The sequence below is a fragment of the Pseudopipra pipra genome, chromosome 8 (genome assembly GCF_036250125.1).
Source record: "Pseudopipra pipra isolate bDixPip1 chromosome 8, bDixPip1.hap1, whole genome shotgun sequence".
NCBI lineage: Eukaryota > Metazoa > Chordata > Aves > Passeriformes > Pipridae > Pseudopipra > Pseudopipra pipra.
This window is the reverse complement of record NC_087556.1, coordinates 12,235,033-12,259,290: the sequence shown is the minus strand read 5'-3', so window position 1 is coordinate 12,259,290 and position 24,258 is coordinate 12,235,033. Positions and strand designations below refer to the sequence as shown.

The following is a 24,258-nucleotide window of genomic DNA, read 5'->3' as shown; positions in this document are numbered from 1 at the left end:
TCTTGTTCTTGTTCAGCTTCAAGCAGCTGTTTTTCATCCACAAATTTAGTTTGCCCCACTGAATATGGGCTCACTCTGCAGAAGTGATATGGTTGCAGGCAGTGAAAACCAGCCAGTCCTCTGCGTGTCACACACAGACACACTGCTGGCATTTAAAAGCAACTTTCCTTCCTGGCAAATGCAACCGCACAGATAAGAGACCAGAGGGGAAACTGATTCTTGTGGAATGTCACAAAACTGAGCCAGGGAAGGGGGACAACTATTGGAAGTGGTGTTCCTGTTGAAAAAGACTAAAACCATCTGAACATATCACTCTGGTTGTCTGCCACCTCTTGCTGGTGGAACAGCTGTATCTCATGGCCAGTATTGTCAGATGCTAAAGAGGTGCAGGATGAAGAGAATGGATGTGTTTTCTCCTCATTGCCAGAATTAGGTCATCCATCAGTGCCATTATAGTGGTTTTATTTGTGTCCTGGCTTGCATTCAAGCTTTAATAGGAGTGCTTTAGTTAGCTAAGGTAGGATCCCTTAACTTCTGTAAGATGTATATATTTCTTGCTGCAGGCAGAACATTCCTTCAAAGAACTGTACTTTTATCTATACTTTTGTATCTGTCAGCCAGACAAGAAGCTGTCCAAGATGTTCACACAGGGAAGTATTAGATTGATTTGAACTTTTGCCATACATTTAGCCAACTCTTTCATAAATATTAACAGATTAAATATGTACTGTGTTTTTTAAGTTGCTACTGCATAGTCCTAACCTTCCCCTTCCCCCTATCACCTTTGCCCCTTCAGTATCACACTAATCAATTCTGCAGACATTTGGGATCAAAAAGTGTTGGCAGAAAAGGGGAAAAAGCTTCCCTAGTGTTACTGCTGAGCTATAGGTTGGATCTGGGATTAAAAAAAGAAGTGTTTATACTGCTGGCTACAAAATGGCTTAATGCCTAGATCCTGCAGCAAGAGTTCCTCCAGCAAACCCATTTAATGATTCCTCTTCATCTCTTTTGGAAGAAATATAGTTGTAAAAGTGTACACAAAATACACACTGTACTTTACTGGAAGAGGAGGAACAAGATTCCACCAATTCCAGGCATCCATCTCAGTTTTAGGCTCAACAGCATCTATTTAATGAGCTTGAAGGTAACATTTGAAAGCATTCCCTGCTTATCCAGCCTACCCAAGTGATGTCCTGCTTTGTCTGCCTTTAAAGTTTAAACTTGTCAGCTTTCAGGATTATGGTTGCTGTCTGTGGCTCACAGCAGATACATGTGTATTATTATTTTGTTTCATTTTGTTTGTATTAGTTGGGTTGTGTTTTAATGTGAGGTCATTATAGTGAAAAAGTTTTATATTTAAATCTAAAGAGAGTAGAAAAAAAAAAAGAAAAAAGAACTCCACTGCTTGCTGGAAATGGGTCCTAAGTTTCTACAGATTTCTGTAATTTTAGTAGAAATTAGGTATTATAGTTCCATGTGGCACCCTGGAAATGAATATAGCACATTATGCTCAGTGGTAACCAAGATGTCAGGACTTGAACAGTGATGCCCTAGAAAGGCCCTCCTGTATCCAGAGGCAAGGCCAGCCTCAAGGATCAGTGGAGAAAGGCTGGATGCAGCCACTGCAACAGCCCTTCCACACTGGGATACAGATGCAATCAAAACAGCTGGCACTGAATCCAGTTACCCTGCACCAGTCTCCTGACTGCACCAGTGCCAACTCCCTAACCTTTACCAACTGACATAACTGGCTGCACAGCAGAGAAGCTGTGTGAGGTCAAAGCTTGTGAAGCTGAGTGCCAGAATGCAGGTAAAGCCACAACCTCTGGGTGCACTGCCAGCTGCAAGGATCCAACTGCATGGCACCCTGTTTTATCCTGTCTCCTAGGGTAGCATTACATACATACCCACCTTTCTGCCAGAAATAAAACTGAATCTGGGAACATGTATGGCAGTCAGCTGCTTTTTTCTTCAGTGTGTGCTAGGAACATTCAGAAACTTTAAAAGTGACCTAAAAGCGAGGCCCTAAATCTCGCAGAATTCCATCCATTCAGCATCCCCACTCGTTGTAAAAAGTTAACCAGAGTAAACCACACATCTAAATATACTATAGAAGTCTTGTGTTTGGTCAGTAACACTCATCTGTTTCACACAGTTTAAAGCTTGTCTTTTGAAACAGAAGGCTGGAAAGAACAAGAATCTGTCAGCCCCCAACTTCATTAGCCCCAGCTTTAGTCCTGGATCTAGCATGGCTAATCCAGAGGAAAGTTTATTTCACAGCACTGAAAGGGGCAGCCCCCTGAACAGCCTTTGGCTTTGAGATGACTTTAGCTCTTTGCAATTGCCAATATAGCACCTGCACTAGGAACAAATTTTAAAAAGTAGGTCACAACTGCACATACAATTACTGATTGCACAAAACAGGCAGGCTATAAAAGTGTCCTGGTGTATCTGCTTTAAGTGCTGGCATGCAGTGTCAGGAAACCCAGAAAACACAGGACCACCTGTGGAGTCCTCATTGCAGTATGATCCTGTTAAGTTAATACTCTCGAGCCTCTCTGCTGACTAATACAGGCAAACTTTACAGCTAGCCAGGATTTTAATAAGCGGGACACTTTTACCTGGGGTACGTGCCAACCCTGAGCTTGCTGCAGAAAGCAAGCACAAAAGTAAGCAAGAGGTTAAAAAAGAAAATGTCTGGCTTTTTCAACAGCTGGGTTCCATTGTGAAAGGGTCATGTGGTGCCAAGGAAAACAGAAAATAGGAAGGCACACAGATTTGTTAGTTTGAAGTAATTGACCACATGGTGTCCAATGGTTTGTGTTCTCATGTTCTCCAGAGCAAAGTCCCACGGGAGCTGAGGCAGGGGTTCCAGTTCCTAGCACTCTATTGTTTACCCTGATGGCTTCCAGATGCTGGAGACAAGGACAGTGAAATCTTTGGGATGCTGCCAAAGAATGAAAAAGACTAAAGAAAACACCAAGGGTATTTTTTTACATTTTAGTTTTAAAGAGACAGTGCTACTTTTCACTAAGACCACCTTCATTTACAGTTCCCTTGCTCTCTCAAGTACACATGACCACACTGCTTCTCTCTTCTGCCCCTTCTTCCCCATCTGTTTCTCTGTCTTTTTGTGTGTGTGTTTAAACAGCTCTGTAATGCAATTAACCAAGGGAAAGCAATGTAGGGTTTTTTTTTTCCCTTGGCATCCATAGCTCATTTAGCTGTTACACAGTGGATGTGCAAAAATGGTCAGAAAACCCCAGCAAAAACTCCATAGCAGGCAGATCACCAAGAGAGTGTCAGCAGTGATGGGAAAGCCTCAGAAGGCTGTGAGTTCAAGTTTGCTTTGGCACAGCTGGAAGAAGCTTGCAGAATTCTACAAAGTGTTTTTAAACATCTGAACCATGGAAACTAGGGAAGGGGAGCAAGAACGGGAGAGCAGTGGGCACTTTCACCAAGAAAGCCAGAAAGCAGAGAAGAGCAAGGGGATGTAGAATAAGGAAAACCCCCCAAATCCCTCCTAGTAATTAATTCTTAACTTTCAGAGGGATGAGGTCCAAGAGCAGGACTTCAGTGTTTGGAGACCTGTATTCTAGTTAAGTTTGGCTGCCAGCACACTGAGTTAGAGCAAGTTTCTACATTGCTCCTACGTGTGTGCACGTACTTGGGGTTGGGCAGAGACTGCGGAAATCTATAAGAGTTCCTGCTGTTGCCATCAAAAGATGGTGGATGAGAAAGCTCTCCTGCTCACACATTAGAAATACCAGGTTGTGCCTTTGCTTTTCTTTTATTTCTTTTATTACTGCTATAGTAATTTCTTTGCTGAAGTCTTCATGTCTCCTGAGAGGGATGGTAAGTTTTGCAGGAAAAAACCTCCTCTAAAGTAGTCTTGGTAGATTAGTACCAAGTAGTATTTAATTTGCTGAAAAAAAAATTCAGCAAAATCTGCTGTTCAAAAAGAAACAGACTACCAGCTTGATCCTAGATTCACTAGTAAGTGTAAAAAATCTGCTTATATCATAGTTCAAAACCCAGTTATACTCAAAACCTTAGTCAAACTGCTGTCCAGACTTCAGATCCCCTGATATGACCATCCTCTGCTTATTCACTGTCTTCCAAGGAACCCCTTACAAAACCCAGTGATGCTGAAACCTGATGTTCTGAGCCTAAGGTATGATAAAAGGGCACAAGTGCCTTTCCTTTGTCTTCTTCCTGTCTCCTGGACAGGCTCAAAAGACCCTCATGTCTCTCGCCTTTGTGATTTGGTAGTCTTTGTGTGTAGGGCTGATAAAAATGTATCATTCAGAGACCAGCACTGGTTTGTGTCTAATGTACATTTCACAGGCTTTTAATGCTAAGTGTACTCCTAACTTTTTCTTACTGTATGTGTTAACATTAACACAGAGGAGCTGAATCCTGACAGCACTGAAATTAAAAAGGGTTTAAGAAAGATTTCTCATCAGATGCTGTTAAACAGGGCTCTCAGCATGAGCCAATACTTCAGAAAGTGAGTGCAGGGTATGTTTGTACATTGACCTGTCCATGCCCACACATTCTGTGTGTTAGACAAATAAAGGACTGTGCTGACACACATCTCACTGCACACACTTGGTAAATCCATTCAGAAATTAACTGAGTCACATGATGTGTTTGTCATCTGTTTGATGACATGCTAAAAATATTAACTGTCTTATTTTGACAAAGAATTAAGCTTTCCAGCTCCAAAACCAGATCAGACCATGCTGAATGCTCAAACAATGCAAGCTTTTTATCACCCCTGAAGTGATGAAGCAGCCTCAACCTTAATTTTGTACCTTTTTAAAAGCAATAAAATCTAAACTGTATTTGAAAACAAAAGATTCCCTGTTATTTTCTAATTAAACTCTTTCCTTCCCAAATAATATGTAATAAATGAGCTGCAAGCCTATTTCCCTCTCCACAACCTGTAAAGAATTTCTGAGGTTGTTACTACCTAGTATTTGAATCACATCTTGAATGGTGCATGACATCAGTAACCAGTCAGGGGGTTCCATGTTAAGATTCTGTTCTGTTCTATAGCATGCCTAATGACTTATTTTTTGTTAATGTATGTCTAATAGCAGGTATGGTAACTGTATTGCCATCTCTGGAGTTGGACTTTTTTTATTTTTATTGTAACTAAAGGCAGTTATTTTCTTCCTTGAGCAGTATCATTTTGTGCATGTCAGAATTGCTGTACTGCACCAGACAAAGTGCTGCTCCAGTCTTTGGTAGGTCCAGCCATGGATGTCAGAGGAGAGTACAAAACCAAGCTAAGCATAGAACAGTTTTACCCCAGTATGCTCCTCCAGACTCCACCAACTTGCAACTGAGGGGTGCCCCGAGCCAGTGGTGGTGTCTTCATCCATAAACTCCCTTCTGGTCTTGCTGCTCAGAAATATAACCTGAGAGTACTCTATCTGATAGAGCATAGCTGATATGAGTTAATAACCATGTCGTGAATGTGCTAACCAAGTGGCAGCACTGGGTCATAATTCACTTCCACTGAAACAATCACAAGTAACTAAACGTAACATATTTCTTATTTTGGGTGGAGATGATAAACAATGCAACTGTCAAATGTTCCATGAAAACCTGTGTTTTCCCTACACTTTGCCTTCTAACTTGAGAGGTGCAGATAGAATCAAAATGACTTACAGTCAGCATAAGAAAGATATGTTTGTTTTCAGACCGGCGCTTTTTGGTGGCTCAAATGGTATCAAGTAGATTAGCAAGAATGTTTTTATAAAAGGCTCCGTTTTCCCTTTTGAGCTGTCTTGGTTCAAACATGCTGCTTGTGTTGGACTTACCAAGACATGTTTTTCAATCTAGTTCCTGAGAGACAAACTCCTGCAGACCAAAGCTGTTACCTCGTGCTCTTCCTGTGTGCTGATCTTACAAGGGCAGAGAGAGGACTGGAGGCAAGGCTGACAGCTTGCACTGCCTCCCTGCACCTGGGCTCAGCTGGGGATTGTACGGCCCCTGCAGACAAGCAGAAGAGCTTTCCCTAGGGGCTGTCCAATGAAAATTTAAACTTAACCAATTTTTGATCTTGTTACTACAGAATAAAATATGAGGAAAATGCTTTGAGGTGGAAAATATAACTATTAATGCGCTACCTTTGTTTATTCCCTTATTCTTACTTTTCTTGCAAGACTTTGTTTACTGCAAAAGACACAGACTCCTGTAGAAAACCTGCATCAATCTCTGAGTATACCATTCCCCTTTAATGTTTTCTGTCAGCAGACTTGAAAAGAATAGGTGCAAAACTGAAATGAGTTCTTAGTATTTATGGAAAGAACAAAGTGTATTGGATGGCAGAGGATATAGTGGACAGAGCTTAAAAGGGCCTTTAATATATGATTTTTCCTATTTATTTTCATAACACTAGATTTGGTGAAGATGGGTGAGGACTTAGCTAGTCTAAACAAATATAAATATATGGTTAAATGCTGCTTGATGCCTTTACAGTGGCTGTGAATCTAGCTCCTAGCATTTCCCTCTTAAACTCTGTTACAGAGATGAACTTCACAGAAGGATTTTTTACTGCAATTCCCTAAATACAGGTACTGCAATTTTGACTGGCTTTTAGGTAGTCCCTGAGGGGTATGTTACCAATTTCCTTGTACCTTCTGCTTTTTCAGGCACCTGAATGAGAGTTTCAAAAGCTTAACAGAAATTAGTACACTTGGGGCTGCAGGTCTGTGCCAAAGCAGTACAAATATCTAACACGCTGCGTTAAAGCTTAGCAAGATGGAAACCTTTCAATTCCACTGCACTTTCAACTGCTGCCAACCTGGCACTCCAGTGTGCAAGTTTTGAATCAGGCCTGGTGTATTTTTTTTCCAAGCAGATTTTTTCCTTACTGTAAAAACTGACTGCTCTATTTCCAAATAACACTTCATTTATGGCATTAAAGGCGGCTTGAAGGAGCTCTAGGACAAACCCTGGGTGACTTAAAAAGAAGAAATAATTTCTTACTAAATACATTTTTCCTCTTCATCTGTATACACATTTTTGTTAATTGGAGAGTTGAACACAAATACTGGGTATTTCTTTGCTTTTTTCTTATATCTGCTACTGAAATAACTGAAATGTTTTAAATAATGAATACAAGAAGGGGTATCAAGTGCTTCATAAGCAGCTAGTGCTTTAGAGACTCTTTTGGATTTGGATATTGAGTTTCAGACATCAAGAAGGGTTTTGTTTTCACAAAGTATAGCTCATCAATCTATTTTTCAGGTGTTCAACACAGTAAATTAGGGGGTTTTTTTTGTATCTTTACTTCTATGCTTTTCCAGAAAACCAGAAAGAGTACAGTACAGGGCAGATTCAATACCTAGGGCCAAAAGTGAAGGTAGTATTTTAGTTTGTAATTTTTTTTTCTGTAATTACTCTAGCTGATGATTCAAACATTTAAGAGCTTGAGTTCTTAATCTAATGCTCTGTATCGCTATTGAAGACAGAGCTCTGATCAAGACAAGAAATTTTAAATGTGATATATGAATATATGTGATTCTGTATTTGTTAGAGAGATGGAAAAAGAGAGACCCTCAGCATTTGTCTGTGACTCCAGTGCGCTGTGTTAATGTGCTGGCTGCAAGCAGCTGATTCTCTTCAAGTACATTTGACCTAGCAGATGTCCTAAAATTAGGGAGCTATGACCTCAAGCACTGGCTCCTGGAGAGGTTGGCTCTCAAAGAGGAGCTCCCAATGAGGCAGTCAGAGAGAGAGAGAAAATAAGGAAGAAAAATGGTTTTATTTGTTGCATCCGGTTAACTGGTAACAAAACAAACAGAAAAACATACACAATTATATCCTGGATTTCAAGAGCTTCAATTCCAAACTTTGTTTGACCTGCTTACTTTGGGATGGCTTTAGAAAATGAAATGCTGTCTTTTCCTGCTCTGTTTCCTGCCTGGGATTTATGGCTGTGATGGACCTCAAAGGACTGCATAATGTTCAGTGTCGTAGGAAGTGAAGTAGATTTAGCTGCGAACACAAACTGAAAAGGGGATTATCAGCAGATTTCTGCAGCACTTGTGTGTATCACATGTAGCAGACTCATAGGAGTTTTCTCCCCTCTTCTTCTGGCTTGTTTATACTCAGTAAATTGCATGTCTGGGGATTGTATGTTGTGGTCAAAATGTCATCAGTTGTAACTTGAGCAGTTTTAAGTTGGTTACATTGCTCTAAAATATTCCACGTTGATATTATCTTGTTCCCATAAAAAATACGGACACTGGCTATTTCTACTGCAACCGTTGAATGTTTCAGGATTTTTTTTTTGAGGTTTGGGCCTAAAATAGTGCTTTATTTATAGGCATTTTGAGCTGTGCATTGTCTTGTCAGAATGTGTGAACAGATTATGGTACAGGCAAAAACCTGCTTCTCATAATCCACAGGGAAATCAGATCGCAGAGCAGTGAGTGAACCTGTGTGGTTTTCAAATTGGGTTTAACCAACAGCAGCAGAACTTGTGCTGTAGAAGTCAGTGGGAACCAGATATAGCTGCCACTGGAATGAATGTAAACAGAGGGGCAGTAACATTTCCTCACTTTCAACTGGTGTCTGATTTGAAGAGAACTGAATATAAATAATATAAATTATGAGTTTTAAAATTTCTTCTAGTGAGAGCCTCATAACTGATGTGGAACTTATGACAACCAGTGCATTTGTTTTTATTGTGCTTTCCTTGAAGTACTATACAGGTATCACTTTGAATTCCCAGTTCTCCTCTACACACTGGAATAAGCCAGCATGCTAGTGCCTTACCTCCTAGGCATCCTGTTTTCAACTCCTCAAAAAACCCTGATTTTTTTTCTTTTTCTTTTTTTTTTAAATCACTGAGCATCCTCCCCCAGGCCATCTTAAATATGTATATAGCAGGTCACTTCAGAGAGGAGCAATAATCACTGGGAGATTTTGGTCCCTGTACATTTTTAAGATGCTGGCTGCTTCCAGGAGGGAGAGCACACAGCTTCTTCATCATGTGAAGCTGCACCGCAGATGCTTGGGTGGAACCCCTTAGAGGGGTTCAAGCCTTTTAGACCCTCCAGAAAAGTTGTGCCTGTGGTCTTGTTACATCTTGAGCACTTTGGTTCCTCTTTCTTTCTTTGGTTTTTATGTATTCCATAGGAATAGAAAGCCACTATTGTTTCTCAGGTTACATCACAAAACAAAAGCCAAAACTTCTACTAAGAGAATATTTACACGAAGTACTGAGTAGCCATAATTTTCTGCTTCTCATGGTAGGCCTATGCCTTCCTATAGTTTTTTTTTATATAAAACACAAAATATGGCTGAAGGAGAACCTGTGTTAAGGGAAAAAAAAACCTTTCCAGATCTAGAACAGGACCTCAAGGGAAGTGAGTTTAATTCCAATATGTCACATAGGACATGTTGTTGCCCTTCTTATTCCTCACAGTTCCCCATGGATTACTAGTTACTCCTGCCTTAAAAGGAATGTGGCAAGGCAAAATTAATAATTTTATAGACTCTTCTTATTATAGCAATGTGGGTCAAACAGAATAAAAAGAGTGTAAGAATACAAGTAAGAGGAAAAATGAATTAAATTCTATTACTGATTTAATTTAAGAAAAACTCTCTTTGAACTTAGGGATTAAGGACTGCAGGATATAGGAAAATATTAGAGAATGTAAATCCTGTGTCTTTGGCACGTGATACCTAACGCTCTCAGCATAAGACCTGCGATCACAGAATTCCTGATATCTAGGTGTTAGCATATATCTTCTGTCCCAAGCCTAACTACCCAAGCAAACAAGTTCTTAAATACATATTTAACATCAAAAGCACAAGAAAAATTATACTGAAAGCAGGTATTTTCTGGATGGTCTTAGGATTCCAAGAGTAAACTTAGTTTGGAGGAACCTCAACTTTACCTGCTTTTTCTCTTAAAGGAGGGGGGAAGTATTCTTATCTCAGCCCAGTTTCATTCCCCTGTGTGAGTATCTAGGGAAAAGTTCAGTTACTCTTCCTAACACTCAGACTATTTTAGAGCACACAAAAAAGAAAAGAACCACTGCTGAATGAGACTCTGTGTCTCTTGCTTAAGATGGCTCTCATCTTGCTGTGGAAATATGTGAAAGCAAAAGGGACATCTGCGCCAAAGAGCCCAGTAACCCAGAAATTTCCTGCCCCATTCTTTCCTATGGAGAATGCAGGGATTTGGGAGCTCTTCAAGACAAACATGCATCTATATTCCCATGTAAAACAACTGTACAGCTGTCAGGATCGCAGGATGCCACAGAGTGTAATTTTTTGAGGCAAACTATGCTAGGAAGAGATAATCGCCTTTTATTTATACATAAAAAAAAAATATTTGAAAAAAACCCCAACCTGTTACGTTACCCATTAAAGTCATATTGATGCTAGGGTAAACAAACATGAAAACAGCTCATTCCTAGGCTCTATGGTTGTTTCATGCAACTAAGATTTTGTGACAGTTTTTGCTGTAGTGCTTTATAATGCTCGCTCACTTGTACCAGACACACCATGAGAGAAGACTGATTGGTGAGGGTGGGTGTTGTCTTTCTCTTCTGGCGATGACATAGGGTTGCATAAAACTGGAAGTAAATAGTTGTCTGTCACTCAGGACAAAGATACTTTTCTGCTGAGTTCACCTCTGATGCAATTAAAACCAGAGCAGTGATACAGACTGGGATGAATGGTTGTAGGAGACCTATGGAGTTACTGATGTAACATAGGCTTTCCTGGCAGCTGTGGAAGTTAGAGACTGTATACCTATGGCTTTGCTCCCATTCGGTTTGAGAACTGGCAGACATCCCATTTTTGTCCTGCACAGAACCCTGATGACAACCGTAGGTTGTCCTCTGCTGCAGCCACTGCTCCTCCCTGGGAGCACTGCTCTCTGGAAATAGTGCCTGTGCAAAAACTGATCGATTTACTTTTCCACTTTATCTCAGTTCTTCAGCTGGGAAAAAAACCCAGCAAGTATAGAAGGTCTGTTTGCAGGTGACATTTACCCTTTTACTGGAGAGCACTAGGACACTGCTTTTTGGATCCTGACTAGAGATGAAACCTGATATGCAAGATTGCCCAGCAGAACTCTTTGAATGTGTCTGAGTTGGACTAGCCAATGAAATATGCTCCTCCTTTCTCTTTCCTTCTCTCCCACCTCTCCCTGCACCTCTTTCATTTGGATGGCAATGGTGGGAAGAAGGAATGTGAAAGACAGGAATAAAAGTAAAAGATCAAGGAAGTTGATAAGATCAGCCTAAGAAACTGATTTTTCCTATTGTATTTAAAATCCATGCACTGAACAATTTTGACAGTGTAGGTGTGCAAACATGCTGGCTGGCTGCACTGATGTGAACTGAGCTACTCTGTTGTGACCTGCTGCCGGTATGTCAGCATGAGAACACTCCATCACTAGCAGGGACCAGTTCAGCAACAGTTCTGAGAAAACAGTGTTTAAATAGCACCTTACTAATACCTTATGCTTCTCTTCATAGTTTGGTTTTTTCTTTTCTTTTCTTGGCAATAGATCTGCACGTACTTTAGTTAAAGACTACTTAGATTCTACGATGGAACTGAACTCTCTTCCAGAAGTTAAAATCAGTCAGCTAAAGTTTTTGTGTGGAAAAAAATAATAATCTTAGTTTCCAGACTTACAACTCGATTCATGCAGGATGACCTATAGTGCAGTTGGAAATTCCCCTGAAGTTTAGGGAAAATCTTTATACAAACAAGTATCTGACTGAAAATTCATGACCTTGTATGTTTTGTCACTTATTGTAAGACCAGAGCTGTAGTCAGATGTTTTGCTATTTGAAAAGAAATGTATTAAAAAATCAGTCATTTATCTTTAATGAAATATCAGTTAATTTTTTAATTAGAATTAAACACCAGCCTTTCCTCATGTGAGTACTGAAGCAAACACACAGGATCAGAAAGAAAAGGTAAAGAGGATAAGGAAATTTGCTGTATATTGGTTTGGGTTCATTTGTATCAGTTGAAGCAGAACAACTAAAAAAATTCTTTCTACCAAGAACCAGGCATGAATCTGATAGAGACATCTGTGACTGGAAAATGTGCTATGCTCTAGCCAAGCTGTCTCTGCAGAGTGAAATATGGGGTAAGTGAAAGTACTGCCCCGGAAATGCGAGCAGTAGTAAAGCTATACAGATGTGAGAGAGAGGTTTCTCCTCTGCTCAGCAATACCTCCTGCCAATTTAGGCCAGCAAAAGAAAGGAGAGGAGAATAAATGCTCAGGGCTGAAAGGAAAACAAGGAGTAGAGAAAAGAAAATGAAGTGGCAAGCAAGGGACTGCAGAAAACACTATGAAAACAAGACAAAAAATATTTCTTCAGCATTTGTACGTTTCTCACAACACACCACTAACTCACCCTGATAAGTCAACCAGCCAGTTGGCACCCTGTCCTGGAGTAAGCTAGCTGACAAAAAGAGAAGAATGCATTTCAGGAGTGGCTGAACCAAGCACAGTATCTGTATGTAAAACTATAAGGTCACCTTCAAGAGCTCATTTAGTCTACAAGTTAAACAAATGTAACTAATGTTTCTTCAGATTTATGACTGTTTGAGTTGTCCAACAGAGATTTTCCTCTAATCTGGTAGTGTATTTCTGGCCAATTCCTTCTGAGAGGGTTAAAATCTGCAATGGTTATTCTGCTTATTGTAGATTAGATCCACAAAGACCCTGCTACCTCTTCTGACTTGACTGTGAGGACACCAAAAGGGTGATCTGCAAAATCAAAGGCTGGTCAGCCTGCCTTCAGTCTCTGGAAAAACTACAGGGCACATCCTCTTAGAAGCTACTTCTGTGTGTGCACAGAGGTCACCAGTAACAGTCAGCATGGATTTACTGAGGGTAAATCATATACAATTGCCTTCTATGATACAACAACAGGATTTGTGGATGTGGGGACATCAGTGGGTGTCCATAGCTTGACTTGAAGCAATCTGCAGGCAGGCAGCAATAAAGTGTAGAGATTCAGAAGGCTGTTTTGAAGGCCAAATAAACACTGGGACTGTTTATACACAGTAACTGAAGGAGTACATAACAGAAGTGCAGAGTAGGTAAACTAGAAGTTCTCCTAGCTCTTTTGAAAAGATTTAAAGGACTATGCCTCATACAATACATAGTTCCAATCTCTGGCACTCACTGAGACTGCGAATCAAATTGGATTCAAAACCAGAATCAAGGATTTATAAAGAGTGAGAACAATGAGTTAGGCATGGTAAAAACTCATCTGCAGTTAATAAAAAACAGTATTCAGAAGGACATGTGGCAACTGCAACTCATAAAACAATATGACAAAGATACACTTTAAGATTTTACATCCACTAGAGGATTTCTTAAAATTTCTTGAAGTATCTGTTTATTCATTGTTCTTTACTAAGGGAGATCTCTCTTTTGAGGCTGTTTCTGTCTAATAGTCTGAGAAAAGGTGCTGGGTATCTTGAGACTTTTGGCAGTATTGGTAGAACTTGGCCATTGTTACTCTTATGGTGGAAGATGACGACTATGGAAAGGGCTGGAAACATGAATCAAGCAACACAAAGTGCAGGATTCCACGAGAGCATAGTTTCAGGCAAAGATGAGGTTGTGAAGAACTTGGTGAAAACCAAGATGCTCATAGGCAGAGGACACTGACAATTATGCTAGTATTGGGGGAAAGACAGAAGAGGATGTAATCAGAGTAAGAGAGAGATCTGAACTTAACTAAAGTGGCATTGTGCTGCAGGCGTGCTGCTATTTTAGTCAATCTCCTGGAACTGCAGGGTTATTTACTGGAAATCCAGCCTGAAAATGCATTCTTTGTGTAATGCTCTAAGTAGGAAGCCACCCCAAGGGATGCGAATTACCAAATACTGTGACATGATGGTGTAGAACATAAACCCAAACAAACCATGACTCTCAAAGGCTTATAGCTAAATATTTATTTCAGAGTCAATTTAAAAACAAGATTTTCATCCAGCAAGAGCACACAGTAATCCTGCAGGTCTAACTTGGCTCTGCTCTTTGCTCCTGCTGTATTCCCGGACGGGACAGACTTCAACGTTCACAGACGTGGGGTCTGCAGTGGGGTCAGTCCTGCCTGTGTCAGGTAACAGAAAGGGCACTTTTCACAGTCCTTAAAAGTACAACACCTATTCAAGATACATTATTGAAACTATAACCCAAGTTTATTAAAAATCATGTGGAACAGATAGGATTTATAATTTACACTAGATTCATACAGATGTTTAATAATTAAAATACCATTTAATTCTTCAACCAGTCTCAAATTAAGGTTCACTGGAATTCATCCAGTAGCAAATGTGGCAAACTTACCTTTCATGAATTTTAGACTCTTACCACAAATCAGTCTGTTACTGACAACTAAACTTCTGAACATTTGGATTTCTTCAGGGAAGTTTTGTGAACATTCATTCCTCTCACTGAATGCTTTTTCATTCATGAATACCACTAGGATGCAAATGCAATTATTTTTTGAGCATGTGGTCCTCCTGAATGAATAAATGTCTCATCCTTTATCTTCATCTGTGGATACCTAGATATCTGGTCTCTCCATTTTATTTTTTTATACCTCACAGAAACTGTGTCTTAGATAAAATGCTATGACAGCCTAGCAGCTGAATTAAAATTCTTGGCTACTGAAGGAACAGTAGTACACACTTGTATTTGTGTAACTTAGTATTTACACATGCAGAAGTCTTGCTATAAAAGGCTGATTTTTTTGGCATAGCAGTTCAAAGATGAGCAGATTTTATGAATTTAACTGTGGAAGTCTGTTATCAATTTTCTAAATAAAAAATAAAAGGAATGACTAGGCTCACAGTCAGTTCCTCAAGACTGGCTATAAGTTTTTGTTCACAAGCTTAATGTGTTTAACTGGTTGCCAAGGCAAGTCAGCTGCAGGTAGGACTTACTAAGTTTCAATAATTTTGATTCTCAAGAAAGGCTTTAAAAAGGTATGGCTGAGATGATAGTGCATGGAAAATTTTTTTGATTAGTGTTAATATAATGATCTTACAGAGACCCACAGGCTGCTTTAGAGAGGTGAATGTCATGATCCCCACTTTACAGATGAGAAACTCAGACATGGATGGAAGACATGCAGGGCAGCAACAGGGCTGGGAGGAGAGCCCAGGTGTCCTGGCTCAGGGCTCAGTTCCTGATTTCAGGCATTGTATGTTGCCTTTTATCAGACAGACGTGCTTGTCCTGACAAATTGCTGCTCATGCACATGTTGTCATTATTAATGCAACCCAGAGGCATGACAATTTAGTGCAAAAAGGATGTTTCTCTAAGCGTCCTAGGTTTGGGGCCTGCTCCGTTTGCTATGAAGTAATCACTTTTGTCTTCCTGTTAGGACTGCTGCCACGGGGCCCCTGACGCTGCTGAATCATCCCCTGATGCTCATACACACTGGTAGTATTTATTAAATGAAACACTTATGTCAACAATCGGTGCTTGGCAGTGGAGAAAACATGGCAGGAGATATCTTTAGTATCAAAAGGGTTGTTACACAGCAGGTTACAAGCACTGCTAGAAAATAGAAGTTTATGACTATTGAGCTGGCTTTAACTGATACGCATCTAGAGAAAAGACCTAGATTACAGATAAGGGGCCAATTGGTGTGTTAACATCCCAATCTGCCCTACTTCTTTAAAGTTATGCAGATTGTTGCAATACTATCTGGGACTACAAGGTTCTGATATAAAATCAGCAGCAACTGCAAAACCACACGTACTGTTTTGCTTACTAGGAAGTATTAGGGTGGTACGAGAAAATGGAAAAGTATTGGTGAACACAGAGAATAAGGCACAGATGTAGTGTGTCTGTAAACCAGAAGAACTGCAAGCTGAAAGCAAGACAATAGTTGTCAGAAACAGTGGGACTCGAGTACCTAGTTTTAGCAAAGAATGGGAAGTTTATTGCACTCATGTACTCACTCTGATACCCAGCATCGCTTGGAGGCTTTGTGGTGAATAAGGAGTGCTCAGGTGTCTAAAAACCAAGAGCTACTGGATTTGGATGAGGATCTGGTTTCCAATCTTGCTCTCTAGGGAAAACAGAAAGGGCCCCAAACTACATCATTACCAACTTTAGAAATGGCTGTAGGTGAACTTTCCTCTGGAAGCTCTGTCCTGTGCTATTAACCAACATGACTTCCTGATCAAAAATCCTTCTTTAAAAGAAACCATGAAGCAGAGACTAACTGGAGAGAGAAAAAGCTATTTTAGCTACTTTAGAGCTTAGACTTGACCAGAGAAGAAAGGCTTTGTTTGAAGGGGAAAAAAACCAACCCACAACTTTCTTGGAATCAGTCTCACCCCTTGGACATGAAGCTTTTCTGTTCCTGTCATCTTAAGCTTCAGTTTCTGTTTTGCCGTCCTTGAGTCACCAAGTGACCAGACTGCAAGCTCTTCCACATACACACTCTTCTGCTCTGTTTGCCTCCCCCTTTGTTCCAGTGGCATAAAGAGCTGTTGCTTTGCTAAGAGGGAAGAATGTCAATGATTATGTCCAAGATGAATTCAGAACCTGCTTACTGGAGGTGCACACTTTAAATATAAACATCCTGTAATTATAAATCCCAGAATTGCCTTTTTTATTTGAGCCTGCACTTGGAATTTGTTGAAGGAATCTCTGGGTACTCTGATCCCGACACTGCTAAGGGCTTTGCTTAGTAAACATTACAAATATTTAATACCATCCTAATATTATAAGTGAGGGCATGTGGGAAAAAAACCCAAAAGATTCGGAGATATCTTGTATAAATAATTAGGACTGGATTCAGGATAAAAAAAAATTAATACAGAAATACAGAATGTCCAGGAGCTTATGAGCATCCAGGTCCATGGTTTGAATCCTGTCCTTTTTATAACTGCAAATCCAGAGTTGGGCTGGGCTCAGACACTGAACAGTTTGCTCAGGCAGGTTCAAAGATTCTCTGGTCTGGAGCTGGGATCCAAATAATTTCCAAGAACAACTTACATTTACATTTTTTCCCCTTGTCCTCCAAGGCCCTAACTGTATTGCTCTTGGCTTATGAAATGCGAATGGACATCAAAGGGAATCTGCTATAGGAAGACAATGTATATCCAACCTTACACAAAAAAAAGATAAGAAAAAAGTCCTTCATATGTTTTGAAATACTGATCTAAATTTTAGAGCAAATTCTCTGGATGTCACAGGCTGGTGCTGCTTGCTGCTTCATGTGCAATGAGAAATGAATGACTATCATGTTATATTATCCCTATCATTATTTACCATAACTCATGGGTTTCAAACACTCTTTCCTGAAGCTATAATACATGGAACAAAATCCAGAAAAAACACACCAGCCATTATCAGCCATAGCTTTCTCTCAACATCTTTACTTTGGTCTTTACTCTAATTTTTAGCTTAGCCAGGCTGAGGTGACAGTGGTGAAGTGTAGTCAGACCGCAGAATTATTTTTCTTAGCTGCTAAGATATGGTAGATATGTGCTAGGCAGAATATATATTCTTCCAGGCATGTCTCAAAGGGCCTGATCATAGAAGTGTTTACGTGGAAACCACAACTCCCTGAGGAAAACAAGATTAGGGAGGAAAATTTCTATCCACTTGCTAGAATTTGCTGTAACCTCTGGCACCAGATTGTGTTCCAGAAAGAACTGATTTTTCTTTTTTTATGATACATTAGAAACTAGAGAAAGCTGTGTGTTGAAAGTACAGAATCCTGTGCTAACCAGGGTTTCAGCTTGACTGCAGGAGAAGTGTCCTTCTGTTTGAATACATCCAACATATCTGCACTCATTTGGAGGATATCTAACTGAAAGAAGATCCGTAGTGCAGACAGTAAAAAAAAATACTCCTGTGAAGATGCATTTAGCCAAAGGTGCCAGGCACCCTGCTGATATGCAGTTAGGGCTATGCAGCTGCTCTAAGGATGGTTTGCTTAGGTATCTTTGCACAGGGGAGGCCTGAAAAGTTAGCCATCCTAGTTAGTTTTTTCTATGCTGTGGAAAGGAAGGGAGAAAAGAAATCTCTCTTTTTTCTTTGCTCTCTAGATGATGTACATAGCATGAAACAGTTCTCTCTGGAACTGCTAGGAAAGCACAGGCAGGAGTGTATGTTCCTGGATTTTAGGGAAGAGAGTGGTGAAGCATCTAATGACTCCTCATCCCTATGGGATGAAGAAGAAATAAAAACATTGAGCAAAGCTGTGTACTGGTAGAACAACACTGGCATGATGGTAGTGATAGTAATTTCAAATAGTGAGCAACAACTAGTTTGATTGCAGTTACAGGAGGTTTACACACATTATAACAGCTGGCAATTTGGAACATGGCCTACAAAATACACTAAAATGGTGAGTCACCTCAAATTTCACTCGGACATTTTATGAGTCTGTGTATCCATGGCACGTTGTTTGCTGTTTCCCACTTTCCTCTCTGCTACAAAAAGCAAGCCCAATTCAATTTACCTTTGTAACGAATTTATACACTTCCACATCTAAAGTGATGGAAAATGGCTAAAAGCCTACCACAAACACAGAACTAAACTGAGATTTCTCTCCTGAGGGAGAGAAACAGGCTGTGAGCAGTACATCTTACCACACCGCTCAGCCTGCTGATCTTCCAGGGCTCTGAAACCTGAGACTTGGTAAGCTGGGGTGAGATTTAGAGCCTGTGTGCTGAACACAGCTTAGCTCCAGTACAAGGACCTGCTCTCCCAAAGCTCATTCCTTCTCTCCTGGTTTTAATATATTTTCAGTTCTCATTACAATTAGAGCCCTCTTTTTCTTCCTGTCAGGTTCTCCCCCTCAATACACACTGATTAGTTTTACTTCTTACAGCCTGGGAATACACAGTCATATCTGCATCTTTAGATAGACAGGAAAGAAAGGCCCAAGTAATAAAGCCCAAATAAATAACCTGAGTGGAAGTTCCATGCTTACAGACAGTTTTAAAAAAATGTCAAGACAGTATCTTTCCCTCATGCCATGGTACAAAAGCTAAATGCGTATAACCAAAATATTGACCGGAGAGAAATCTTTAGAGGGGGAGGGATAAACTTGCTCTCAGCAATGGAGAGCTCTGGGTCCTGATTCTTTATCTGATTGCTATAATCATAATGAAAAAGAGAACCCAGAAAAGTCCTCTAATATGAAAGAAACATTGCAGAATACTGTTTCCTGGAGCTGACTTCAAACTATAATCTCTTGTGTGGGTGAGACTTTAAGGATTCCTTTAAACATGACTTGGATTGTGAGGCATCTGCAGAGCATTACTGCTCAGATCCCTGGACCACCACTTCTGCATATGGATAGCTTCAATGCATTTACTGGCTTTTTGAGGGTTTTCTTTTCCCCCGATTTAATGTTGTACCATCCTCTCTTCACCAAGGGAATGGTTTCCTCATTTGTGATGTGGTAGCATTTGCCAGTTTTGGAATTTCCATCTTGGGAAAAACCCACATCGGCATCTACATATTGTTATAATTATGTCTGAACCAAAAATCATTTGCATTATCTAGTCAGAGGGAAGTTCCTACTCCTGTCTATGACTGAACTTTGCAACTTGACTGACCTGCTTTTTTGCATTGTTTTTTTATGCTAAGAGCTTCTAGGAGAAATAAAAGCTACCTGACACGGGATAAATGTTGATGGAGCCAGCTGTATGTAAATCGTTATTAGCAATTCATTTCAATGCGTTTTCAGTCTTGACTTGGCCCCGGTAAAATGAGGCAGTAAGCTGCCCACACCACCACGTTTATCTGCATGTTTGCAAGCAAGCTTCCTTTCCTAGGGTGTCCGCAGGAGCGATGGAAAGAATTCCCTGGCTGGCAGCAGCCTGGGAGGCGGCAGGAACACACAGCCCAGAGCCCCTGCGAGAGCTGCTCGGCACCGAGCTAAAGTTCAGAGCCAGGCGGTTTCGCAACCGGGTTCACAGTGGGGACTGCTGTTGTTTACTTTAGGGGAAGATGGAGGCGAGCGAGGAAGGAAAGAGTCACTCCCCCATGTGCTCCCAAGTGCTCGACACCCCGCTGCAGCCCTGCTCGCAATGGTTTATGCAGCTGCTGGATGGGGTCTGGTTTCAGGGGATGTGAGCTGCAGGAGCAGGTGGGACTCCAGGCAAAGACTCTCCAGACCAGGGACAAAACAGAAAGAGAAATCTGTCCTCTTCCCAGGGTGGTGAGGGGTCTGACAAGGAAAGACTTTGCGAGCTTAACTTTCCCCCATGATGCCAGCCCCAAGGATCCCTGCAAAGCCACCTGCCATTTCCAAGGTAATAGGAGCCTATGTAAAAATTCAGAACTAGCCCAAAGTATAAGAGCAAATGTTGTTGCACTGCTCAACATCCCATGCCGTTAACTGCAGTAATTTTTCTGTGTGTTAGAAGTTCTTTGTTTGGGTCTGTGTACATGCACATCCTTTCAACTCATCAACTCTGACAAGCAGCATTTGCCAAGATAGGATTTTAAATAACCTCCCACAGTAACTGTGGCATAAAGAGGGACAGGACACCCTTTATTTACTGCCACTCTGGGGATTCTTCTCCAGGGCTTGCTATGGATGTTTTTACAATTTAAAGTAATTTGTAATTTAATTACAAATTGGCCACAATACTCAGGCCAATGATAACAACAGTTTTCCTACTGAGGTCTGTGGAAGTTCACATCCTCCACTTTGTATTCCCCTTCTCTTCTGCCCACACTTGATGTGTTTTGCCAGTAGGCTGATATCAGATGTAATTTTCAAAAAACAGAAGCTTCTGAGATATTAATTTCAAATGTTGTTTTTTACACTGAAGTGTGTGCACAGGGAAGATAATTCTGGGGCAAAAGCTTTGTGGTTGAGGATGGGGCTGGGAAGAGCTGCCTTCCCTGATGATGCCTGGGACTGAATCTGGCTTCTTCCAGTTTATGCCTTACTCCTCTGTGCACTGCTTAGTGGTCTGTGGCAGGGAGGATGTGCTGCCCACCTCAGTCAGGGGCTGTGATGAAGGTTAATGCAGACAGAAAGCCTCTGTTTGGTTGGGGTTAGTGGGACCCTCACACGCATTTCAGGCTTATAATTAAAGATTTGTTCATATCAAGTTAATTTCTTTAAATGAAATATATTGGTATTAATTTTCCAGTTGGGTTATAGACCTTCATGTTTGATATATTCCTTTAAAGCTGGAGGTTTTGACTGTTTCTCTTGGAAGATGAAATGTTATTAGAAGGAAGTCTGGACTCAAAAGAAGAGAAAGAGGGGGAAAGATGTTTCAGACCACAAATTCAAAGTGACCTCATAAGCCCCTCTAAGTGAGCAGCTCTCCAAGTCGTGGTAGTGATAGACCATAGGACACTACTACATGTCAGGCCCTCCTGGCCTCCTGCATGCTGGATATATTTTTCCCATAGCCTTCTCTGCACTCTTGCCAGGCCAAGATTTGTGTTTGGGAAAAGTTCTCAGGACAATTGAGCCTCCTTTAGTCCAGCTCTGAGCTCTTCTTTGCTCTGTTAGTTTTGCTGACGAAGATGCTGGAGAAAAGCTGGCGTGAAGTTTACTGAATGAACCTCGTGAAAGGAGTGGGGGACAATGAGCAATCTTCATCTATGTATGAACAGAAGTTGTAGCTCCTTTGGCTGGCACTTTATGGCAAGGGCATAGAGAAAACTGTCAGCTTTATGTATTCATTTTTCTCATCTATATGCACAGGTACAGGGTGATTTCTCACTCTCAACCACTTCAAAGAGCTGAAACTATTTTTTTTCTCGTGGGTGATGCACATTTGATGACTGGTCCCTATCGATGTTTAAGAACTGTAACAGAGTTTTGAAAACTCTGTTTTGAAAACCATGTGTACATGTTATTCTGTTTTATCACTCCCTGCTGGCACCCTGCTCTCAAGCAAAAGGGACAGGATGTTTGTAGCAGAGACTGCAAAGCTGTGCTCAGCCCTGAGCTATCTGCGGGAATCCGTATATACCTCCATGCACACAATTCTCTGTTTGGGTGGGTGGGTAACTTGGATATGGAGGACAGAAAGTCTCTGCCTCCAAATAGCCCACATTTGTATCATATCAGCTCTTGAGAACCAAAAAATCCACCCTGTTAGTAGAAGTTATTATGTAGTTATTTTCAAGACTGCAACCGAAAAGATGGGATCTTCACTTCCTTTTTTGTACAGATGTACTGAACTCATGTCCCTTCTGGGTAATACCTCAAAGAACTTAGTGCCCAAGAAGACTTGGAGGGATGTGTCTGGGCTTTGTTTTTCAAAATGATAAATTCCTTTTGGAAACTTAGGTCGGTGTTTGCATGCAATCCACATCATGACCTTTTGCCCTTCATCATCCTTCCTAAGTCAGGCAGTCCCACAATAAACAGAATGCAGAAATTCTTTGCAGGCATCTTCTGTGGCATAGGTGATTGGGTTGATGACTTTTAAATCAGTTCTTTGCATGCATCTAGATTTCCTAGTAGAACACTGATGTCCATATAGCAAGTTCACTTAATAGTGAACTAAGCACCTAGCTTAAATTTTCAGTACTTAGTTAAAGGGTGTGTAAGTTTTGAGATGGTATTTCTAAATAAGCTCAGCAGCATATAGGCCTGGCTGCTGAAATTGTTCTTGGTCTAGTTCAATGACCCTCAACAGCAGTTTTTGTTATTCTAATCTGTGTGATGATTATCTTTTCCTGCTAACTTTGGAGTTCCTTAGCATTCAGTTTGAAGAGGACAGAAATGTCTGTTTATAGGACAGTCTCATCAAAAACAGAAATGAAAGGAAATAGAAAAGAGCAGTGATTATCTGAAGATTTCACATACTTGGGCCTTTTTCAAGCCATGTCCAATTCCCATTTATAGATACTGAGCACTTGGGAAATGAGGCCTTGCTTTACAGCTTAATTCCCTTTTAGTTTTCCTGGCAAGAAACACACAAATCTGTTTTGCCTCTTTGCCAGGAAAAAAGCAAAAGTCTAGTTCCTCACCTTTATACACTACTCATCTCCTTCTATGTAACACAAGCCACTTGAACCCTTCTGATCTGAGTAATATAAAATATATGTAAGATTCATCCCAAAAGCATCATCCTCTGGATTAATGCTTACTTTTCCTTTAGTGTCCATCCATCTGATGGCTGGGTCTGCTGCTTCCCTGTCTGCTCTGCACATCAAATGGTGCAGAGCACCATTGGTCACTGGCTGTGTCAGCTTAGCACTGACCTGGGCAGGCAGGGAGGAAACTAATACTGGAGGATGAAGCTGTGTGTCTTTTTAAAACTTGTTTTTTACTTAGGATTAATAAGGCTTTAATTCTCTTGCTTGCTATATTCTGCATATAGCCAGTGAACTTGTACCTTTCTGGTGACTTTTGCTTTCTATCTCTTGACATATATATGATCTCTGCGGTCAGATCATCTGCACATCTTCTCTTGAGACCTTATCAAGCCAACTCTGTGTATTTCAGGATTTTCTCAAAGGAAAAAGCAAAAAGCAGGTCCCATCTCCTGCTGCCTTCCATACATTTTAGTTCTGCAAATAAACTCGTTCTCATCATTACTTCCTTAGACCAAGCATAATCAATACTTCCTGCTGTAGCTGAAGCCAAAGTATAGACAGAAGGAATATTTCCAAGGTTCCTAAGATTATGGGATAAGCAATGTGACCAATCAGGTCATTTTCAAATGGGCTATTTCCCATTTTTATTGCTTTTCAGAATGTTCCTTCTTAACACAATAGAAATCTTGCTCTTGTTTCCTAGGCTAAGCTTCCAACAAATACAGAGAGATAAAAATTAACCTAAATGTTTTTAAACCAATGCTCCCTTCTTGTTACTGCTAGCAGAAAAGTCCAGCCATGATGAAGAGACTGTGCTCCAGTTCTAGCAGGGGGAGCACAACAGCAGTGTGTAAAGGCAGGTGCTTGTCAGCTTTAGCTAGCAACCAACACCATAGTTCTCCTTAAAGTTTGCCTTGAAATTCGGTGATCAGGTGTGTTGGGACACACATACAGCATGAACATGAATAATACTAATAGCAGTAAACATGAAATGTTTTAGTTGAGGACATGTGCCAAACATCAGCATCAGAAGTATAAGTCAGGGCATGGCAGTAATGTCTTAGCCTGTATAACATCTCTTAACTCAGCTGGGGCTTCATAGCCAATTCTGAATTGAAAACATTTAGCTGTGATATTTATACATCAACACTGAAGCTGACAAACACAAAGAGAAAGGGCTGGTATAG

At 40.6% G+C, this 24,258-nt stretch overlaps 1 protein-coding gene across 2 annotated transcripts in view; it reads right to left on the bottom strand.

Moving 5' to 3' along the window:
* Positions 1 to 24,258, bottom strand: part of ZCCHC24 (zinc finger CCHC-type containing 24) — a 110,548-nt gene that overhangs the window by 37,991 nt on the left and 48,299 nt on the right. The window contains exon 3 of one of the 2 annotated variants that reach the window (XM_064662563.1): positions 7,762 to 8,026. The exons of the other annotated variant lie outside the window; for it this stretch is intronic. Within the exon in view, the coding sequence (XP_064518633.1) occupies positions 7,883 to 8,026 (144 nt within the window). The 3' untranslated portion in view covers positions 7,762 to 7,882. Of the gene's footprint in view, positions 1 to 7,761; positions 8,027 to 24,258 lie in introns of those variants that run through there. 2 annotated transcript variants of the gene reach the window in all.